At 39.0% G+C, this 24,486-nt stretch overlaps 1 protein-coding gene and 1 long non-coding RNA gene across 3 annotated transcripts in view; one reads left to right on the forward strand and one right to left on the reverse strand.

Moving 5' to 3' along the window:
- Positions 1-1,632, forward strand: part of LOC107309819 — a 53,411-nt gene extending 51,779 nt beyond the window's left edge. For both annotated transcript variants that reach the window (XR_004306359.1, XR_004306358.1), the window contains exon 3: positions 599-1,632. This is a non-coding gene — a long non-coding RNA (uncharacterized LOC107309819). The remainder of the gene's footprint in view (positions 1-598) is intronic.
- STK17A (serine/threonine kinase 17a) lies at positions 398-23,818 on the reverse strand. Its single transcript, XM_015854915.2, has 7 exons — positions 23,516-23,818; positions 14,479-14,691; positions 8,535-8,679; positions 4,762-4,888; positions 3,987-4,035; positions 3,688-3,867; positions 398-2,868 (listed from the first exon to the last, which is right to left on the reverse strand). The coding sequence occupies exons 1-7, from the start codon at positions 23,683-23,685 to the stop codon at positions 2,535-2,537; spliced, it is 1,218 nt and encodes a 405-aa protein (XP_015710401.1). The 5' UTR covers positions 23,686-23,818; the 3' UTR covers positions 398-2,534.
- Positions 23,819-24,486: the final 668 nt, after the last annotated feature.

Raw genomic sequence — 24,486 nt, forward strand, 5'->3', positions numbered from 1 at the left:
CCGCTTCTCCTCTGTGTTTGAGCTATTTTAGGATGCACATATTGAAAGGAAAAAAAGCATTAAGTCAACATGCTGGGCTCTGAGCTGTGTGGCTCCCATTAAGCACCCAGCAGCCCACAGCTGCTCCTTGCAGAGGATGCGAGTGCAGTGGGAGCAGCCAAGAGCTGCAGTAGCCATGAAAAGGAAAGCAAAGGTCTCAAAACCACTAGCAGCTGCTGAAAGCACAAATAACATGGTTTAGTGAGAAGCAGTGATGAGAGGTGGACAGACGGTTGGACTGGATGACTAGAGATCTTTTCCAGCCTTGGTGGTTCTATGACTCTATGAACTTCAAGAGTGCTCCTAGGCACCTCCCTTGCTTATTATCTTTTCCTAAAGAACACTGGAGCAAATTAGGTTGCTTTTTTTTCAAATTTATTTTAAATTTGGTAGATCACTGGATATCTTTATGTTATAATAAAGTTGCATGCCACTGAACACCAGTGTAGACAATTGCTTCATTTTTAATCCAGAAAACATTCATCTTTTGATAACCTCCCCCNAAAAAAAAAAAAAGTAGTTAAATTTCATGTAGAAAACCATTCTTTTCCAATCACAGAGCTGTTAAGGTGAGAAGCCTCAAGAGATCTCTTTGTTCAACTGCCTCATTCTCAGCAGCTGGAACAGATTCCCTGAGAACGGACTCCAGCTGGGTTTTGAAGATCTCCAGAGGGAAATCCACAGCCTCTGAAAACTTGTTTCAGAGGTCAACCATTCTCACAGCAAAAAGGACTTTGCCTCTATTTAAATAGAATTTCCTGCACTTCTACCGGTGCCCATTGTCTCTTGTCCTGTCCTAAAGCACCACATCCGGCTCCACCTTACTTACTCTTCTCCACAGGTATTTGTATACACAGGTAAGATCCCCCCAAGCCATCTCTTCTCCAGGGTGACAATCATAGCTCTTAGTCTCATTGACAGCTGTTACAATCCTTAAATAATAATTTTGAGCATGTTAAATAATTTCTTTTAAATTGGCTTGAAAATTTCCGTAGATCCTTTTCTGTTTGTTTGCTTGGCTAAAATACTCATCTTCCTTATGGCCTTTGTTGGATTATGTTCGATTCTTACTCTCTTGTTTGATTTTAATTGCTCCTGGCATGCAGTCATCACTCTGAAGGAAACTATGAAGAAGTCAAGCTGCTGAGGGCAAGGACCTACTTACAACTGAAGAACAACAATAAAGCAGTGTTTAGCAGTTACATCACTTGCACCTAGCTGAGTTCGATTTGATGAGTACAAAGGGGCTGTATATACCCATGTGTTTTACAAACAGTAGTCTGTCTAATGGAGAGTAAGCAGGCCATCACATTCTTTTTCAGGCATGCTTCTCCACTTATAATAAAACTTTGGCCAACTCACGAGCCTACCATTTCACTCTAGCTTGGGCAGATGTGTTACACTGCAGAGGGACTATGAGTCATTTTGGTTCATGTTCCACACAGAAACAAGGATGTATCTTTCACACCAGTTCTTTTCCACTATTTTCCTGCATCTTATCCACTTGTCAAAGCAAAAAAAGTTTTCTGGAAAGAATCAACTCAGTTAAGTTCTCTGTGTTTATGGGAATAAAAATATAATCTCTTGAAGTAATTGAGTTTGTTCTCCCCCTAATTTTGCAGTAGCAGCTTTGGGCCTAATGCTGCATTTCACTTTGAAAAATCCTAAGCTATTCTTAACTGAGATCTTAATCACACCCATTTGGACTCAGCTCTCCCCTTTCCCCCCATTTTATAGATCTTTCAGGTTCTTTTATGGAAACAAATTTTACAAAGCAATATAGTTGCTGATTGTCTTGGAACAGGAACAATTAACGAAATTACATATCACAGAACCATAAAGATTGAAAAAGACCTCTAAGATCACCAAGTCCAATTGCCCACCTACCAACAATACTACCCACTAAACCACATCTACCCTTACCCGAAACACCTCCAGGGGCTGCCACTTTCCTGGACAACCTGTTCCAATGCCTGACCACTCCTCTGTCAGACCACTCTTTTCTTCCTAAAATCCAACCTGAACATAGTGGATTAATGCTGATCAGCACCTGCTCCACCATGTTCTGGACATGAAACTACTAATTGCTAATAAATATTTGAGGAAAACTCAGCATTAAATATTTGCATTGCATGACAAAACATATCCTAAAATATAATTCTCTTGACATCTCCCACTGAACCTCATCTAATGTCAGCTTCTCCAGAACATCAAAGCAATTAACAGAATTTGTCTGCTATCCATGAAAAAAAACAAAACAAAACAACACAACAGAAATAAAAATTACAAACAAAAGTAAGCTTTCATCTTTGTTAAATTGCTGCCAGCCACTTGAAATCTTTATTTCTTCCATGAAATAAAAAACTTGGCACATTCTCCTTAGATGCCACCTATCAAAATTTTCTTTTACCTAGAACTTTCATTGCATATCAGAGATTCACTTGGCTAGGATATTTTTGTTTAGTAGAAAACACTGCTATGAAGAAAGGCATAGTTCAATAAATGAATTCTCCTGGTATTTTTTGGAGCAATGGTTCCTCAAACTTAAATCGTTTAGAAATGGCTTTCTGCTCAGTTGCTTTTTCTTTTTCTGACTGCCTACATTGTCCCAGAGTATATGAAGCCACTACAATTAGTTCTTCTGTCATCATTGATTCTTCCTTCTCAGCTTTCTCAACATCTACAGGTTTTTCGGAGGCAGAATTCGCATTTTTCTGGATGACATCACTGCTCTCCCCTCCTGCACTCTTACTCCAAGTCCTGCAAGTAGGTTCATCACTTTGTTCTAACCAGGGGTGCTGGAGACACTCTTCAGCAGTTGCCCGTTCCCTGCAAAAAAACGAAGTGTTTAAAGAAATGTTTCAGTGAACTTGAAGTCTAGTAAGATATTCATACAGTTTTCTTCCAAGGAAAATGAATGTACATGACTGATAGAATTACTAAAAATGTTCTGATAATTACTTTTTACCCCAAAAGACCAACAGTCAAAGATGAACTGTTAATGTTTGAAATAAAGGAGTTCATATTCTTAAATACTGCAGTATACCATATTACTGAGCAACCATCTTTTTCCTTAAATCTATGAAAATCATGCTGTATTTACGTTCAAGTATTTCCATGCCTCCCACCCCCCAAAAAACCCAAAACAACAACAACAACCAAAAAAAACACCAAAAAGCCCCACCCAATTAAACCACCATGATACAGTAGGCAATTTTGGTGGTTGACATGCCATGTGCACAAAAAGTACTACTTCTGTTTTGAGAGCTGGAATTTCCAATTTGCCTTCCCTTAGAAAAGCACACTAATGAACTATGGAAGAGTAAGGTACTCTACTAATAAATCGAAACAGAAGGCTCAAAGCACAGCTCATATAAGAGACACCATCAGGGCACACATATTGAAAGCCAGAATACTGTACCACACTATGCTGCATTTACAATCTTCTGAAATTTTCAGTTCTAACAGCTGTAGTTGGATACATTCAGAACACACAAGTCAGGAGGGAAATGGAAAGCTCTTTTAATATGTATGAAAAGTAATAGTGCCCAAAGTTGCCTCGCACTTGAAAAACAAAAAATTCAAGTATTCACTTTAAAATGTCTATGTTAATTTGCAGGACTGGATTCAGCTGTGTATTTTACTTACTCAGGCTTCTTCACCAGCAAGGTTTTAATGAAATCCACAGCAGACTCTGATATGAGGTCAAAGTCTTCTCCAGAGTAACTTACATTCATTTGAGATATATTTAAGAATGTTTCTTGTTTATCGTCCCCTAAGAAAGGTGATACCCCTGTTAGCATGATATATGCCAGTACTCCAATGCTCCTAAATTGAAAGCAAAAAACACAAAAACAGGGTTTTGTTTGTTTGTTTGTTTTGTCTTGGTTGTTTTCTTTTTAAGCTTTTCAGCAGTGTTATGATGATCATTAATTTGCTCAACTTACCACATATCAGTTGCTGTACTGATTGGGTCATAACTCAGAATTTCAGGAGCTATTCAGGGAAAAAAAAAAAAAAGAAGTTCCATTTTTTCCTCATACACAGACAAAATACTATACTTACAGAGTGCAAAAGCAGGCATGTGGAAAAATTTCAATAAAAGACGGTCACACTTTAAGTGACTTATAAATAGATACTTATAGTCAAGTGTTTTGAATTATTAGCATCATTGGTTAGTTTCAGGTAAAAAGAAAACTGATTTCTTTTTATTTTAATCTTCAGAAGCAATGATCATCTCTTCACCAATTAAGAATGCTCTGTACAAATCTCCCACTGAGAAATAATTTCAATATCTAGCATTCTATATCACAGCATGAAAACCCATGCCTAGAAAGAATATGCTATACCACTTAAGCTTATTTTAAAGCACATTTTCAAAGCCTGAAATGATTTTACTTTTTAATGAAATGGATACAAAGCCTACCAGGCTAGAATACCATATTCAGTAAGAGTATGTATTTTTCAACCTCTCATCCAAGTAATACTTGTCATCACTGCTTAGATTCGTCTAAAGTACATACTTATTTTCAACACAAGCACAAAATTGTCAGTCACTGCTCTGGTGATTCCAACTTTCACAGCAATATCACGTCTAATAACTTGATCTTCTGACACCATAACTACACAGCCAGTTTGGCATTCATCAAATTTTGAGAAAATTTTCCATTGTTGATGTACCCTCCTCCTCAAAGCTACACTGATGTCATAGTAACAACTTACCTACATATTCTGGAGTTCCCATAATTTCCCTTAATTCCTCACTGTTCTTCACAATCCTGGAAAGGCCAAAATCCACTATCTTTATGTCTCCCAGTGGAGACTTACTTGTTAGTAGAATGTTTTGTGGCTGAAAAGCAAAGCAAGTAGATGTTCAAGATCACAAAAATCTTATATCTACAACACCTTAAAATTGCATAATTATTTTAGAATAACAATATGTTGTACCCTGGAGTTTTGTTTTTTATTTTTTAAAGAAAGGTGAACTTGAAGAGAGAAACTGGCTCAACACAGTGGCAGGATTTTCAGTTAAGAACTGAAAATTAAGCATCTACCTTTCTTAGCTTAGAACTCATACAACAGACATGCCAGTAGCTACCATTTAGCAAAAGGACATGAAGATCTCCACATTTGTGCCTTTAGTCCTTCATACCACCTTTCTCCTTGCTTCATACCACCTTGCTCCTTCCAATGTTCCCTCCCTGTTACTTAGTGTAAGATATTTCCTGTTCATGTTTTTTAAATGTTTATGAAACTTTTTTTGACTATACCTGTTTAAAGAAAATCTGACACAACTGACCTCAATCTTGTTCAAAGGACTAACAACTGTATTGCAGAATACCAACTCAAGAACAGTTAAAAAATCAAAAACAAAACAAAAAAGAAAACCCCAGCAGCCTGAAAAACAGGTTTTTAAGACTTTTGGATAAACTTGTTTGCCCTGTTGTTATTAGATCTTGGCTGTCATTCCTCATCATAAACTCTGCAGTCATTCAGAAGTCCCTTTCCTTCTATTTTGAATGGCAGCTGCTGAGTTTAAAAATATTAAAAAAAAAAAACTAAAAAAAAACCCCCAAACATCTTAAAACTAACTTTAGTCAGTGGGTCTCAGTTTTTTGCAACTGGAGCATATCATTGCCAGATCAAGTCCCTGTCTCCCCAAACTGGGCCAATGATTACACTGTGCTTTATCATTAACTTCTACAAGCAGTAACACTGACAGTTCATGTGATGTACACGCTTCTGGTAAGCTTGACTTCCATGAAAGTGATGAAGGCTTTGTTTATTGAGAACTTGTATTATCACATATTAGTAGTGGTTGAAAAGGGAGGACAAATGTGTATGAACACAGAACACTGAGGGATTCAGTCCAACTGGATTAACACCAACACCTATAGTTTTCTCCTATTCACATTTTTTCATTCCCAAATTGATTGTGATGATGCTATTTCACATTAACGTCTTTCTTCTTGATAACAGAAATAAAACTGTACAAGAACATATCATAATCTTGGCCCAGCTCTTCTTGCTACAAGACCTGAATAAATTCAAGTTTTTTCATTCCTGTAAAGTTAAGCCACATTATTTAAAAGGAACTCCAGAACATCTATCTATTTTCTGTTTGTAAATGTATGCATTAACAACAGCTTATTTTTGGTTATAAACTAGGATCTGGTGGCCATATAAAGGATACTGGAGTTGTATATTTACCATATTCACATTTTGTACTCTGCATCTGTATTAGAAAAGCAAACATCTGAGGAAAAAAAAAAAAAAAAAGTGGCCATGCCTCCCTAATTAGCCTCTCAGATGTTCTTCTTAGTAAGAAATTTAGTTCTGTTCTGAAGAAGCAAAGAGAACACATGAGAAAAGCACTTGCTCTCTATATTTAAATGAGGAAAAGTTTTTAATGACAAGAAATTGTCTACAGTTCAAACAGACTCATAACCCTAAATCTATTTGTACTGAAATAACACCAGTTTTCTTCTTTTAAGGAACGACTTCAAATCGTTCAATGAAACAAATCGTTCAAATGAAACAACAGTTCAAACCCAGCTTAAATCCTGGAGATGCTGTAGCATTAGAACTACTATCACTTCCAGCTCAACAATCAATTACTCTCATACTTAAAGAAAAGGAAGATAATTTTATTACATCTATAAAGTGATTTCTCTATCTTATTTGTTTAACATACTGCTGTAATATATCTGGGATTGACAGTACATTGTACTCCTGCAAAGAGCAGAGATACCCACCTAGGCTAGAGTCTCCCCTAGTAGCCATTTTGCAGAGGTCCTTGCACTCTTACTATCAAGCAGTAATGACATGGCTAATGTAAACTGGCAGATTATAAGCCTTCCTCCCTACTGCAGAGAGGCTTAAAGGTTCCAGTTAAGATCCTTGTATGATGTATACTGAATGAAAAGACTAAATGGACCACTTTACAAGATTGGTATGTAGACAGAGTTCACATTATATGGTCACGTATGTCCACCCTAATGCCACATTAGCACCACTAGAAACATGTACCTCAGGAAAGATGATAAAAAGAAAATGAGGCATACTTTCAGCATCAGAACCTTGGCCTTTAGGAATCTGAGACATTAGTTGTGCCTTTAGCATCATGTACAAGTAACACCAGTGAAAAGCATAATTTGTTATTGCAAATGTTGGCCAAACTTATATTCCTCATTAAGTTAGATTAAACTTCTGTCACATGAAAGGGAGCACAGCTCTGTTGATGTTCTGAACTTCAGCGGAAAGGACAAAAGACAATGCATACAAAGATCTGTTCACTTCTAGCAATTTAGGTAAGTTACACAGATCATTTATTGTAAGCGCACTTAGTAAAATGGATACCCTTAAAACCTACCTTGCAAGTAGGTTTTGAAGTTTTGTAAACTGATGATATAATGACAAAATCCATATATTGCAATTTTTCCATTATTCTAGAAGTCTCTATCAGAGTTTGGCCATAATATTTCTTGTAAATTTAGTTGCCTTTTAAAAGAATATGACTAAGGATGCATAATTAAGGTTATCTCTTTAAGCTAAACATCTCACTGTAACCTGTAAAATTAATGAAGTTAACCATCTAATTCTACATAGAACAAATGATATGATTCTTTTGCAGTATATTCTTAAATGAAGAATTTTTTTTCATGAAACCCTTGAGTACTATATTAAATTTTAGCAGGTAGTTGACAGAAATTTTACTGTCTGTTTCTACACATCTGTGCAGAGAAAACTGTACCCCAAGATTCCTGAAAATGGGAAGTACCCAAGGTATTACAGGAACAAACTGGTAAAATAGGCTGATTGAAATGTTCTGACTACATTGTGTGTAAAAATAGTTAAGCAGGCTGATCAGTATACCCTAAGAAAAGGTTTAAGGTCTCAAATACCTTTAAGAAAAGGAGAATTTGCTTGGGGGTTTACTTTTTATGGTGAATGTATTCAAGTACAAATAAATAAATGTAACACTCACTAAAGAACAGACATAACAGGTTGGCAGTTCATGATTTTCTGTTAAATATAACTATGTATAGCTTGACACAGGAACCTACTGGTAGCTTTGGACAAAAATGCAATGAAGCATAAATAAGGATTCTAGCAACAGAAGACAGACACATATAGTGCCTTACTACTTAGTAAATAATAGAGGAATTAGACATGTAGGAGAATTAGAAGATTTTAACATAAGATACTTTTAATACTGGCTTGCTTAGAAAAGTTAGTTCAGCCTCAAAATAAAACTGCTTTATTTCACAAGAACACGTGAATGAAAGCTGTATAAAATTAATTTTAGCATACTACAAATGGAAAGCAATTTTCTGTATCCCCAGGTTACAACTTGCATCTTAACTATATGTAATACTCTGGATTTCTTATGACAAAGAAACCCATTTCTCACGATAAAATTGTGTTCTTTTTACGATGTGACCAGTAAGGAAGCCAGCAGTTTAGAAGTTAGAAAAGTACTGCAACAATTTTACCTTTAAGTCAAGATGAACAACATTGTTTCTGTGCAAGAATGAAACTCCTTCTAAGATCTGCTTCATAAGTTGTTTCACATCTTTCTCTTTGAAGGCCTCCTCTCTTTCAGCAACACACTGGTCAAAGATCTCACCTCCAGCAGCACTACAGAACGGTACGAATGTTATTATTTCAAAAACTAAGCTAAAGAACCCATTTTATTACACTAGCATAAAGAAAGATCAGCAGGTGTATCATCCAGTGGTGATATTCTCAGTTATTAAACATTTTGAAAGTTCTAGTGGGCAAGGAAGACTTCCACTCAGTATGACAGCTTTGAAAAGAAGCAAAGAATAATATTCCCTGACTTAAGTAAAATAGATTCTACAGAAACTGTTGAGACTGTTTTGGAAATATTAGTGACAGTGCCCAAGAGACGAATGCCACATTTGTTTAAGGGCAGTGCTTATCAAAGACATGTCTTTTGCTATTTCTACAAAACTATGTGGAAATTTGGCCAAAGTAAGTTTTCATAAACACAATGCAAAATAGTTCTGCCCCTAACTCTCCTCAAAACACTTCGTTCAAAACTCAGAAAAGCCTAAATATGAAGTCTATAATTGAGTTGTTTGTGAAAAATCTGGTATACAATAAGACATTAAGTCTCTACATAGCTTTCATCTCAAAATATCTTTTAAAATTCTAGTTCCCAGAGCTTGAATCCTTATCTTTTGCTTATATAAGCTTAAATAAATAACAGAAGAAAAATAAGAAAATAACTACAAATGAATAAATGTGTTTCAAGTACTCCAATGCAAAATGCGTGATCATCTCTGTAGCAACAGAAATAAGCATTAACAGAAGCTCCATCTTAGAACAAGAATAGGCGAAACAACATGAGAATGGGGTGAGTTTACATAAGGATTGCTGAAGTACTACTAATCAATGCATAGATGATATTAACTTTTGTGTGAAATACCATAATCAGCTGAGTGATAGATGGTGAAACCCTGTAAGGACAGTTGTCTTCAGTTACCTCACAATGACTTTGTACAAGCATTGATCTTTATTGATACGAAACAACTTCTACACTGGCATGGTCTTTTTTATAATAAAATAAAGTACCTAAGGCCACCCAGAAGAGAAATATTTTCAAACAAGGACCAGACAAGCAAACAAGGCAGTTCTATAAAATGGTGAATCTGGATTACAGACTCTGAGAAAAAAAAGAAAAAATCATTTAAATATATTCATTTAAAAAAAAACTTTATGAATACTAACTTGGTTGATGTATTCCTTGTGCCTTAAAATGCTTCACGCCTTACATTTTTATTTATGTTTATTTTACCTTCCCAGTTACTCATGTTATTTAGAACTCTCCCTGGAGATTGCCTTGCAAACAAAGTGAATTTGGAAGATGGCTACATCTCAAATGTTTATATAAAGTTTTATATTTCTGTTCATTACATAGGCTAACTGACACAGCAGTATGATTTATTAAACTAAGTTTATTCTTAGTTTATTAAACTAAGATTTTTATTTTTTTCCTTAAAAGAAGAAGCCTATTAAACATTTTCTTAACCCTGTACCAAAGATGATGGAACTAAAGAATGAAAGAAGTTCTCTTGAAGTGAGTGTTAATACTTCACTTCTTGAAAAATACATACTCCTGAGAACATTCAGTACATTTCTTCAGCATATTTTTATTTAATTCAAGAAAAAAGGTAGCTGTATTCGGATGAAATTCAGAAACTAGTCACCTTTTTAAAATGGATATGAGATAATTTATTCTAGCATTTTAAATCACATTACTTTTTAAAAAAAGCAATACCACTTGAACTTCAAGATAACTATTAAAAAATGCCTTCTATAATCAATAAATGAAACAAATTCCATTTTAGGAATGTCATAATAGGTTATACTTGGAAGACTGAATCTCTCTGCTGCTTGAAACAAGACAAGCATTGATTCTGCTGTTTCTGTCTAAGTGAAATAGGACTCATTCCCCTTAACATCTGCCAAACAGGGATCACACCTACTTTTTTTTTCTCAAATAAGCTTTAATAAACTCAGATGAGAATCAGCAGAAGGTAGGCCTTATAAGGCCCTGTTTGCTGTATACCTACTTAATACACATATGCTACAGTTAAGTTATGCTAACAAATTAGAATACTAAACACCAAGCTAAACCACAATTACCCGGAATTTTAGCATTACACTTAAATTTTCTTAGAAGTCAAGGCAAGAAGAATTTGAAACAAAAAAAATCCCATTACTGAAATGAAAAGAGAGCATGAGAACACTAGATACAAAAAATACTTTTAATTTTAAACAGTTCTAAGTAATCTGCAGTACTTTTTTAAAGATGATGAACCTAAACAACTTCAGAAGTGAGCCAAACAAACAAAACCTTTAGACATATATATTCACTTCATGACTTAAGAAACATGGCTGTCCTCAGCCAACAGCCAAAGTATTTTGCTTTAAAAAGAAGTTTCACACAGCAAAAAAAATGTTTTAACACCCAATGTTTCTTTTTTGTTTGTTCTTAAATAAAAACTTCTTACAGACATTTCACTTCATCTCAAAATTGTCACATTGGAACATATAATTAGTGATTCTTTAGAAGAACATGGAAAATTTGTGAACTTCCTCTCTGCAAGACTGTTCTCTGTAGCATTGCTGTGAAGCTACCTTAACTGACTCATTTAAGCAAAACAGTCTGCTGACTGTGAGCCAACTCAGTCACAGCGGTTTGAAAGCACAGTGTCAAAATGAACTCCAAGAAGATTTGCCTACACATTTGTGCCAAATTTTGCAATGCTGCTTAACAATATTTTCAACTTAGCTATTCAGTATTCCCTATCTAGAGGTCAGGAAAAACAAAAACTAATAAACAAAAATAACCCAAAAACCAATAACACAAAAAAACCTGAAGCACAGAAGAGATGAAAACACCTGCAAGCATTTCAAGCACTTCATTGCTATGATTTCAGTATCCATGCAGATCAAGAGTTCTCAGGTGCTTACCATGTACTTTTTTTTTCCTCTCCAAGAATACATCTTTCAATAAGTTTTTGCTTTTAAAATCTTAATTATAAAGTAACTGCTCTGTAAGTTACTGGGTACCCTGACCCTCCTCAACAGACAATTTCCATAGGGGACAAAAAACAAAGAATTGTGTTTAGGACAATGCAATATTTAGGTAAACAAGTCATCTTACTCTGGAAAAATTTAGAAGCACAACTTCATCAAACTCAAGAACTGTTTAGAATACATTATTTCTCTTGTACACCTTCCCCTAGCAAGGTGTAGAAATAAGGTATTATTTATTTCCAAGCTTAAAAGCTGCTGTGACCAGAATCACTCAGAAATACATGTATTTATGACAGTACTGTTGTACCACTAACTTATACATAGTCTCAAGCTAAACCCAAGTGCTTTTAATCACTGAAACCATGCTAATATTTTTTTACTCCTTATCAGAATAACTGAAGAGCTAAAGTCAGTTGAAGTCTAGAACATGAATCATGATTACAACTATACTGACTTTAAATTCAGTGGAGACTGAGCCCCTTCCTTTGAACATTTCCATACACTGTACAAAATTCTACATCCCTCGTCTTTCAAGTGCACTCACAATACATTAACATTTCCTTGGTGAGGTATAGCATTAGATGGCAAGTAAGAGAGCAAATATGCTGAGAATTTTTGAAGTGTAAGACTACCCTAACTTACCAATGTGTCCAAAGACAGGGATAACTGAAAACCCATATTTGATGAGGACATACGAAGCAGAAAAGCATTCATACACATAAAATTGCATAGGCTTTTTTTTTTTTTCCCCCCCATTAAATTCTCAGTTCCCAGACAAACACATACTTCCCCTGCTCCTGTGGTCTTTCTGATAAAGGAGCCTAAGAGCTGAACGAAATGCAGAATGCAAAGTATCCAGTAAAGTTTGAGAAGGTTCTCTCCAAAGCCGCACTGTGGATCTGAGATGGCTATTATTCAGTCTTTGTTAACTGTCTAATAGGTAGACATGGTGCAAACATTGGAACAGCACAGTTATCATGACAGTACAGGCAGTAATATTACTCAGGTCCAGTAGGTGGAAAAAGTACTTAATGCAGTGTATTAAATAAAACCCAACCATCTCCTCAAGATGATAAAGGTAACATTCTTCTTGCTTGAAGTATGCAATATGTAAGTCTACTATACACACACACACACATATACATACACACACACACGATTCTGGCAGGTAACTACCCAACTCACATCCTATTATATGTATCCAACAATACCTTCCTAGATTTTGAAGATACACACACAAGTTTGTTTAAAACGTGACCCACTAACAAGCTAACATCTATTCCTTCCATAGATGTATAAGCATATAGTGATGAACACTTATAAAAATTCCTGCTCTGAAGCACTAGATGCACTGTTTTTCTTCCAAAAGAATCAAAAGTCATTATGTTGTACAAAATTATGGAGCACAAATGCTGCAAGAAAAAAAGCAATTTTGAAATCTGAATGTGTGAAGGTTTTCTGGACTCTTAGGTTTTCGCTAAACATCCAGGTTTTTATTAATTCAGTTTTCACTAACATAGAAAAATGTCACTGTTCCATATGGTAATTCCAGGCTTTACATACTACCTCTTCAGACTTTACTATTCAATTTTCTGCAGTTCATTGGCACATAGCCTCAAGAAGTCAGTGTTCGTGTGGATACAGAGTTCTGCCATCCTGCAGTTAAAACTAAATCCTCATTGTTTTCTATTGCTTGGAACTTACATTAACACTTTGTGGTCAATTTTTTTTTTTTTTTTAAAAAGCTGATAGTATTTCAAAGACAACCTTCCACGTGATTAAAATTTCTTCCCACAGGCAAAACAGTAACAGCTTACCTCCCTTACAACAGATCCAGCATCAAGAGAGGACACTTCTAAATCTTAGCAGATAAAGTTATTGAGCAAAGATTAAGTATTTTTCTCCTTTCCATAATAAGGATCTGCCACACAGACCAAGAAACTAAGTTGAAACTGAAATGCCCTACTAAAGCTTACAGTCCAGATATGTCCTTTAATCCTTTGCATACAGAATGTCAGAAATCTACTAGCATTCATACCTGTGTTGTTGCAACATGCCTGTGGAACATGCTGACATTAAAGAAGCATCCAGATGTATTTGCTGAAGTCAGTGAAAGTGTTTTTTTCCACAACTCCAACACAGCTATTTATCTCTAACAAGGTATGACTGATGCATATAAAAATAATCATGACGCGAATTACTAAACAACCTACTTAATACTTCATATTAAAAATGTTTTGTAGGAGAACTGAGTTCTAAATGAAAACCAGCAATTTTACATAACAATTATCACAATACCCAACCCTTATTTTAAGCTTTAAATTCTACTGCCTGTGTTATATCCCTATGGGAACCAGAAATTTAAACTGTATTCTCATTAAGTCTGCATTACCAGTGTTTAAAACATATTTTTTCATCTCCAGTAATGTCAGTCAGACTCTAGAAGCCCTGTTATGCTTTTGTATTCTAATGAAAACTGGAACATTTTATAAATCACTGATGCATAACTGCATAAAACAAAAAATATATTCAAGAAAAAAAAAACAACAAAAAACAACACACAGTCTAATTCCTGAACTTCAAAGGTGCAGCTTCTTTTCATTTCTGAAAAACATCAGATTAGGGCACAAGATTTCTCATCGTCCATTTCTGTTATCAGAAAAGGGAACAGCTGAACAAACCAAACTGACTTAGCAGGTAGGTCAAGCCACTTCTCAACTATAAAGCCCCACTGTTACTCTCACAGTTATTTTAAATCAGAACACAGTCTTAACTGAGCTGCTCAACAGCAAAAAGCATTTGCCTAACTCTTTTTTATTTTAAACAAATACTGCAGAAGATTATTCAGAAATTATTACTAGTACTTACTATTCCAGGACTAAAATCATCTCCGTTGCAGTTTCATAAACTTCATGCAGGTTAATGACCCAAAGATTGCATTGTGTCAGTTCAAGGACTGCAATTTCATGTATTATTTCCATCCGACAGTCTTGTCCCTTTCTTCTTTTTCTCATGAATTTTGCTGCAAATTCTCTTTCAGTGTCTTTCTGGATACATTTCTTCACCACTGCAAATTTTCCTCTGAAATTAAAGAATGTGAAGTTAGAACCAAGTCCCTTATTGACAACTTTAGTATAACCCTCACAAATTAATATTTCAGAAAACCTGAACTAAATCACTCTTAAGGGACATGTTTACCATGTGCTCTAAAGTTAGAAAGATGCCTTGCTCACTGATAGCCTCTGCTCTAAAGAGTTAAAGTTACATTTCAGATTGTGATGTTCTTATCTCCAATATTAATACGGATTTCAAAAAAGAAAACTACAACAGCAACGTATTTGAACAAAGTTCAAGTAACTTCAAATCTTCAAACATATAATAGAAATGAACTGTACTTGTTAGGAAGATTAAGATATCTCCGAGCCTTTCATAAAAAGCTAGTAAAATGGTGCACAAGCAATAAAACTGCTTTTTGTGACTATACTTGAGCAAACTAATTGTCCAGTTACTATATTTACCACTATATTCAAGGCAACAGTGGACAGTATCGTCATTGAATAAGTGCTCAAGATCCCACTCTATTTATGCTATGGAATACCCATACTCTGTGTTTTTAAAATATAGCACCTCGTGCTTTCACCATGATGTTTCTGCAATGACAACAGCCATAGTTTTGATTGCTTAACAGTTCTCAAAAATCCCCTATTGTCTCATTGTTTAAGGAATACAAAATATTTCAAAAAGTAAGAAAGCTTGGCCAACCTAAAACTTTCTAACAGTTTTTGCAGCAATGACAGTGTGAATACATACACTCTGCAGAACTGAGTACAGTTAATGAGTATCATTTCTGACAAAACACAGCGGATGAGCTACACTAAGCCAGCAGTACAGCTAAAAACAAACTACAGCACTTTCAGAAGTCTTCCCCCACAGTGTTTTGGGCTGAACTACCTTCTCTAAACATCCCAAGTCACCTGTTCCACTCAATTCCATTCATGTAGTACTGATATTTAGAATGAAAAGGTCTATGAATTAGAGTATCATCTAACACGATGAAGAATCCTCATCTCTTTAAGTATAGCAATCTTTTAAAATTTTTACCATACTGATATAATGTTAAACAAAGTGATCGTTTTCACTTCCGTGTCAACTTTTTTTTGTATAAACCTGCAGGAATAACTTGGAGAGTCTTTACTCTGTTTCCTTATTTAACTTATTGCAGGGTAGCTGAAACTAACAAAATTAGAGTCCTCATCTTGTTTGGAATACAACTACTTGAGTCTTGCCTTTCCTATGTCACAAGCTGAAATGCACAGAATTAACTAATTCAGCTCATGTCAAACTTTTCACTCTCCCAGCTCCTAACCTAGTGACAGACTACTTTCCATGAAGAGTAACTGTTGAAAGCATTTGTGGTCAACCTGCTCATAACAGAAATTTGTTTCAAAACCACCCAGCTGCAATTAAGTAATAAGCATCCACAAAGTGGATATCTGCTAGTCAGGCTCACTAAAACAATCTATTTGTAACTACAGATACAGTCACAGTTATTCAGGAATGACATTTTGCATAAGCACCCATTATTTGCAGAACAATGGGTATAAGGAAATAGATCAGAACATACCCATAAGCGAAGGCTGACAAACAGCAAGAATACGCTTTAAAAAAGCTTTGCAAATGCATGAAAATACAATGGGATTTTGTAGCACTAGGAAGGTGTAGTCAAAAGGTCACTATACAATGGTTTAAAGAAAACAGATGTTACTGCAGGGAAGAATAGCCACCCAAAGCCTAACAAACAGCTACACACCTGCTACAGATATAGCAAAAAGCACTGAATGTTTGTAGTGCGTACAGCTTATCAAGAACACTGAAACACTTCAGAGACTATGGATAAGGATAAAGGAACAGAACTTGCTATTAAAGGGTCGTAAAAAAGGTCTTAAAAAAAAAAAAAAAAAGGTATTAAAAAATACCTAGTAGATACACAGATACTGTGCTTTTATACCAAAAATCTAAGCCACTGAGTTCATCCATATCTGTTTTTAAGTAGAATCACTCATGCAGAATTACACAGAACAACCTGATTCATCAGGAACCTTAAAGCCCTTCTGGTTGCAGCTCCTTGTTGAGGGCAGGGAAACCTCCCACCATATCAAGTTGCCCAGGGCCCCATCCAGCCTGGCCTTGAACATCTCTCAACTCACTACCCACTGAACAAAGAATTTCCTCCTAATCTAAAACTCCCATATTTTTAGTTTAAAACCATTCTGCCTTGATCTATTACTACTGGACAACATAAAAAGTCAGTTTCCCCTTCTGATCATAAGCTCCCTTTGAGTATAGGAAGGCTGCAATGAGGTCTCCCTGAAACCTTCTCCAAGAGAAACAAGCCCAGCTCCCTGTGTGTTTCTTCATAATACGTGCTCCAGCCCTCTGATCATATTTTGTGGCTCTCCTCCAGATGTGCTCCAACAGCTCATGTTCTCATGATGGGATCTCAGACCTGGATGCAGTACTCCAAATGGTGCCACACAAAGGCAGAGTGAAGGAGGACAATCATCACCCTTTGCCCTGCTGGCCACCCCTTTCTCTTTTGATGCACTCAAGGATACAACTGGCCTTACACTTTGCAAGAGCACACTGGAGGCTCATGCCAAACTTTCCATTCACCAGAATCCCCCCAAGTTATTCTCCATAGGGCTCCTCACAATGAGTTCTTAACCCGGTCTACATACATAAATGGGATCGCCCCAATCAACATCTTGGTTCACATCTTGGTCTGCACACCATCCCTTCCTTCCATTGTATCAACTGCACCACTCAGATTGGTGTCTTTGACAGACTTGCTGGGGATGTATTTGAAAGGACAAGGAGAAATCATTTCAAACTAAAAGAGGGGAAATTCAGATTGGATATAAAGAAAAACGATGGTAAGGCACTGGAATAGGTTGCCAAGATCTTTGGAACCCATTTTGGAGATGGCTGGACCAGGTTCTGAACAGCTTGATCTAGCTGTAGGTGTCCCTTTTCATTGCAGGAGAGCTGGACTAGATGGATCTTTAAGGGTCTCTTCCAGCTCAAAAGATTCTGAGTCTATGATTAATCCCACTATTCAGGTCACTCATAAATATGCTGAAGAACATAAGTCCCAAGACTGAACCCAGGGAACAAAAGTCATCACCAGCCACTCCTGGACACAGAGCTACTGACCACAACACTATGGCTGCAATTACCCAACCAATTCCTTAGCCACCAAATAGTCCACCTTTCAAATCCGCATATCTCCAATTTAGAGATAAGGATGTGGCCTGGGACCACATCAAAGTCCTTGCAGAAGTCCAGGTAAATTACATCAATTACACTTCCTCTGTCCACTAATAAAGTCATACCATTGAAGAAGGCCAACGGATTGGTCAAACATGAGCTGCACCTGGTAAAGCCCTGCTGGCTGTTGCAGATCACCGCCTCATCTTGTATGTGCCTTAATATAGCTACCAGGATGATCTGTTCCATGATCTTCCCAGGCTCCGAAGTGTGGCCCACCAGCCTGTAGTTCCCCAAGCGTTACCTTCTTAGCCTCCAAATGCACAGTTTCCTTCTGGAAGAATGCCTTTCTAGTGCAAAGTCAAAAGCTTTAAATTGTAGCACCACTAAAGCAACCAGTAAGAAAAAGCTTACTTATAGAGTACACCCAGAAAGTGTATCTTAAGTGTTTCCTAAGATGCTGCTTTTTGAAATTCCTTTCAAGAAACAGATCTGCTATTAAATTGTGAAAACAATGTTAAATATCAGCAATGTCAGTTTAGATATCTTGAGAGGAGCTACCAGGGAGAATGTTACATTGAAGGAAGAAGTTTTGAGAGGTAATATTTCATGTTTCTCTTTGAAGTTAAAAAGTGACTATCAGTTATCCAAACAAACAAAAATGCTTTTAAGGGTGACTTAAATAGGAAACAAGTTGTTCTCAGTCTTCACAAGAGCCTCAGTAGAGAATTATGATTTAAGATACCATATCTGATCACAAAGAAGCTTAATGCCATATTTCAAGACTGCCAACAGAATTAGCATTATTTTATCTGACACATAGTATGGCTTAAAGGAAAAGCCATGTGTCACAAATCAAATGTCAAATCAGAAAAACAGTAGCATTAATGTCACACCAATTAATTCTGGTTGTCATAGGCTCAGGGAAACAGAGAACTGACCTTACTGTAATAGTTTTAAGACAAGCTAAAAAGCACTGTCACTACAATGTATATTAGCAACTATTTTTAATGTTTATTTTACAGAAAGCTTAGAAAAATTTTCTGAGATCCATAACACTATATGCAATTTATTACATAATTCACATCAAACATTTTCTTCTGGGGTGATTTTTTAATACAATTTTTGTCTTCAAAGAGCCAGGTGAGGGGAGGTTCCATTTCTGATGTTTATGAACATTTCTTCACATAAGTTTGTTCTCAGATGGTGGAATCAGCTACTTGCAAGCCTTGCCTTCACATTCTTACTTCCCCAACTGTTTCACCCAAGCCAACAGCGGCTTCAAAGTGTGACAGCATAAATGTGCATTCTTACTGATATACCCAACTGTACAAGAACCACATACGACTAAGATCTGAACTCCTGAAAGTTACCTGAAAAGTAAGCAAGTTTATGCCAGAAATCTCAGAAAACCAATTCAAGAGCTTGGCCATCTTTCTATTAAACCATAGTAAAAAATGAAGAATATACAAATATTCTGTTTAGTTTCTTCATATGATTTAAATAGTTATGCGTAAGTCTGGGTAGAGTACATGCTTGTTCATTAAAAAACAAAAACAAAAAACATGGAATGAAGAAAATCAACTGAACTGAACATTATATACCTTTACTTGTATGCACTGCACATATTTCACTGAAAGAAGATGGCTTGTTTTAGAGCAGTCACTAAAGAATACTCCTGTGTTCTAGAGAAAAAGCAATGCCAATTGTTCAGGATCTTCTCCAACTTACCTCTAAAACCAGGAGTGTTGTTTTTAGTACAGAAATCATGGCTAACAACACGTGCATAGCTTGTTTTGCATTAAAAGAGTGCATTCCACACCAACAAACTGAAGAATTTATAGCCTAATGGTATTTTGTGTGCAATTATCTAGGGGGTCCCCCATGACATCCTTATAACAAAGCTGAGGTAGTATGGGATAGATGAGTGGACGGTGAAGTGGGTTGAGAATTGGCTGACTGGCAGAGCGCAGAGGGTTGTCTTTGGCACTGCGGTGTCTGGCTGGAGGCCTCTAACTAGCGGCGTGCCCCAGAGGTCTGTACTGGGTCCAGTCTTGTTCAACATCTTCATCAACGACCTTGATGAGGGGATAGTGACCACCCTCAGCAAGTTTGCTGATGACACGAAGTTGGGAGGATTGGCTGACACGCCTGAAGGCTGTGCTGCCATTCAGCGAGACCTGGACAGGCTGGAGAGCTGGGCAGTAAGAAACCGGATGAGGTTTAACAAAAGCAAGTGTAGAGTCTTGCACCTGGGTAGAAATAATTGCATGCACCAGTACAGGCTGGGGGAAGAGCTGCTGGAGAAGAGCTCTGCTGAGAGGGACCTGGGCGTCCTGGTGGACGACAAATTAACCATGAGCCAGCAGTGTGCCCTTGTAGCCAAAAAAGCCAATGGCATCCTGGGGTGCATTAAAAAGAGCGTGTCCAGCAGGCTGAAGGAGTTGATCCTCCCCCTCTACTCTGCCCTGGTGAGGCCTCATCTGGAATATTGTGTCCAGTTCTGGGCTCCCCAGTACAAAAAAGACAGGGATCTCTTGAAAAGAGTCCAGCGGAGGACCACAAAGATGGTGAAGGGCCTGGAGCATCTCCCTATGAGGAGAGACTTAGGGAACTGGGTGTGTTTAGCCTTGAAAAAAGAAGGCTGAGAGGGGACTTGATCCAGATTTATAAATACCTGAGGTGTGGGAGCCATAGTGGTGAGTCTGGTCTCTTTTCAGTAGTGCGTGGGGATAGGACTAGGGGTAATGGGATGGAAGTACAGCATAAGAAGTTCCGCATGAATGTGCGGAAGAACTTTACAGTGAGGGTGACGGAGCACTGGAACAGGCTGCCCAGGGAGGTGGTGGAGTCTCCTTCTCTGGAGATATTTAAGACCCGCCTGGATGCCTACCTGTGTGACATGGTGTAGGGAGCCTGCTTTGGCAGGGGGGTTGGACTCAATGATCTCTAGAGGTCCCTTCCAACCCCTACAATTCTGTGATTCTGGGTATTTTGTTGAGGAAAAGGAGCAAAACAATGGAATATAATTATACTGGACATTTCAAAGAAGATTTAGGTAACATGAATCAGTGACAAGAAATTTTGATTGAGGCTGTATTTCTGGAATATGGAGCTCAGACATCCAGAGGGTGTATTGTGTGCATACTCAGAAACATGCGTCAAGGCTGTCACCACAAAATAATTAAAATATTGTTCCTGATTTTACAGTAAAACTATGCAGTGTAAAGGTCAAACAACTGTTGCCTTTTCCTACACAAAAGACACGATACTTTGGATAAGCTCATCTCAAATCAGTACTGTTGAAGTCGTTTAAGAGCATGCTGAACAGAAGTGGCACCCTTACAAAATTAAGTAAAGAAAGTTCAACATTAAACATCAAGAGGTGTCAAATGAAAATGTTATCTGTAAACAATTCTGATTTGGGGACAATAAAATTAATATGGCTGAAGACTAAGCCAAATGTCAGCTTAGGCAACTTAAGTTTCCCATCCAGAGTACCCATGCTTTTGCTATTTCCCCTGAATTAACTGCTAGAAAAAGCAGGTTCTTATTTGGGTATACTTGCAAAGGCCTGTTCAGCATCCAAGCCAGGCCTGTTTGAGTACATAAGCCTTACATCCCCAAAGCCTTTCCCCCCCCCCCCCAAGCAGAAATAACAAAGCCTGGTTTCCTGTAGTCTTGTACCAAAGTTGTTCCAGTGACATCACAAAGCAGCTTCCTCCCCTGGTAGCCTGCGGTTCTTCCAGCAGCGTTTGTCCAGGACAGACACTCCTAAAAGCCACTGGGACCTGCATCTCTCCTCCCCATTTTCTGATCACCACATGGCCCCAGCTGTGTGCCTGTGCTCCTGGCCCCTGCCAACCTCCTGCACAGGCAGGAACGGGAAGCAGAGCACAAGACTCTTTCAGCAGACCCACACTGACACTCGGGCTGGAAGCCAGCGAGCAAAGTGTCCGGACAAGTTCATACACTCAGCGGTTGGGCCGCATCTGCTGCCTGCTCTCTCCTTCAAACCCAATGTATACAGTTCACATTCTCTTCAGAATTCCCACCTCAAGTTCAGCTTTTAAGCACTTCCCTAGGTCTAGGAAAAGAGATGAACACAGAGTGTATGAACTTTCTTTTCATAGCTGTTTCCTGAGCAAATTCAGCTGCCAAATAAACGAGCTCTGTGAGCAAAGACTGCCTTTTGTCTTAGACAAAACCTCCTCCTATTTGGTTGCTAATTTGTCCAAGCCCTTTGCAAAGACAGACCTACTCAAAAGTAAATGTTTGCACACTCTGTAAGCAGATAGAAGCAAAACAATTTCTGCTAAGTGTATGTTATCAAAAAAATGCCATACAAAGAGACAGCTTCAAGTATCAGAGTGACTTTCTATGTGCCTTTTTAGTTTGCCACAACAGATTAGCAAAAATTTCTTTTTAATGGAAGTATTCTTCACACGTGTGAAGTAGTCACTTGTTTTCAGACAAGCCTAGCAAAAAAGATATTTGAAACTGAAGGAAAAGCAAACACATACACTCACAGACACACTCATAAGTACAGACTTCTGTACTGGAAGGGGAGATGAAAACCTTTGTGGAGGCAATGAGAGAAGGCAGTTGGAACTGAAACACATTCTGCTACTGCACAAAGGCAATGCCACCCTTAGAACAGACACATAACTCATCATGACACAACTACAGGTGCAGAATCACAGCCATTACATAAGGATCACCTTTAAGTATAGCTCTGGCCACTGATGACCCGACACAAACAGACATCCGCCGCTGTTGACCACACAAACACCTGAGAACTCTGCGTTGAGGGTTTGCTGTTTGCATCCTTGTTCACGGCGCAGAAGCAGTCACTCCAGTTCTGCCTGTGTGTGCTAGAAGGAGCCCTCACCAATTTTTCAATTAGTACAACAGCTACGCAGCTCCCAGCGCAAGATTTTACTTCAGGGCAGAGCGGTAGAGCTTCTGAAAGCCGCTGAGCTCTGAATTTAAGCCACGGAACCGAGCTCAGCCTTCTCCTTTGCCGCTTACCTGCCGTGTCTCCACTGGGCTGCGGGGCTGAAAAGCACTGCTCGTGGGTACTGCAGCTGCTGAACACTAAGCCAGCAGGGCGGCGTGCCACTGACGGCCCCACCACACAGCTGAGCGCCTCGCAAAGAACGCAGAAAGACAGCTCATCTTGCAGCACATGCTGCGGTATATCACTTAATTTTCGCGACTGGAAAACTCGTCAGACGAATCATGTCTAAGCAAGAGTGCTGTCATTATTTTTTCCGGCAGAGAGACAGTTTCAGATAGAATCACCGGCCTAGCAGTGCAGACCCCCGGGGTACAGATATCGAACCTACCCACCCCGAGCCAATGTGCCACCATTTCGCTATTCTACCCACCAACGGCCCCAGGGCTGCTCTCACACCGCGATGTTTTAACGAACCGTTCCGTTCCTTGAGAAGCTCTCCATCAGGTGACCCTCAGGCACACCCCGGCGGCCAAGTTTGTCCCGGACCGCTTCCTCTCCACCCCGGTGCCAGAGACGGCCCCGGTGCCCGGAGTCGGCTCCAAGCGGGGCTTAGCGCGCTGCAGCTGCCCTCACAGCTCCCCGGGACCACCCCATGCAAGGACGCGGCCGCACACCCACCTGCCGAGTTCCCTGCCGGGGCTGAGGCTGTAGCGCTGCTGGAAGGGCTCGGTGCGGATAGGAGTACGGATCTCTGTCAGCAAACCGCCTCGCCTTCGGCCCCGGCCAGCAGCAGGCTGAGGCGGGCACTCGTGGGAGCAGTTGGGCGGCGGCTTCTCCTCGGGGCTCATAGCTTCCCTCCGTGACGGCAGGACGCCTCTACCCACCACACTACGCCCCGACTCAAGGCGGCTCCCACCCACTCAACAGCCCTCAAAGGAAAGAGGAACTCAGAACGCACGGAACACCGCGGCCGGCAGAGGGGAGTGGCTACGGAGCCCCGCCTCTCCACCCTCACCTTGGCGGGCGGGGGGAGGGGAGCGCGGGGCGGCAAGGCGGTGAGGTAGCGCCACCTGCCGATGGCGGACCTGGTGAGCGCGGCTGGAACGGGTACCTCATGAGTACCCTGAGGGAGCTGTGGGGAAGAAGGGCTAAGGCCTGAGGTAAAACCGTGGGAGCTGGCCGGGAAGCGCCAGCCTGTGGAGAAACGCGACGGAGGGCTGCCGGGACACCGCGAGGCAGGGCGCGGAGAATTGTGCGGACTGCCTTGAGCAGCAGCTCCGAGTAGAGAAGCGTAACCGCAGAGGGGCGCACCTCATGAGTCTCCTCCGCGTGCGCGTGAGCGCAGGGCGGCCGTAGGGGGCTGTGGGGCTTGGAAAGGCCGTGGAAAAGTCAGGCTGATTTCTGCAGACTTTACGGTAGTGCGTTAAAGAATTTCGGATTTTAAACTTCATGACGTAAGTAAGCTCCAAAGTTTTGCCCTCGTTATAGTTATACGAGGGCTGCTCTGAAAGTAATACTCTGTTATGTTAGCCATGACAAGAGGTGGATGTTGGTATGGCAGTAGGGGTTGAATCTGCCCACCAGTATTCTGTTATGTTTTATTGCTGTGTGATAGATGCTAGCAGAGGGGAAGTCTGACTAATTGGTAT

This window comes from Coturnix japonica, chromosome 2, assembly GCF_001577835.2.
Source record: "Coturnix japonica isolate 7356 chromosome 2, Coturnix japonica 2.1, whole genome shotgun sequence".
In the NCBI taxonomy this organism is placed as follows: domain Eukaryota; kingdom Metazoa; phylum Chordata; class Aves; order Galliformes; family Phasianidae; genus Coturnix; species Coturnix japonica.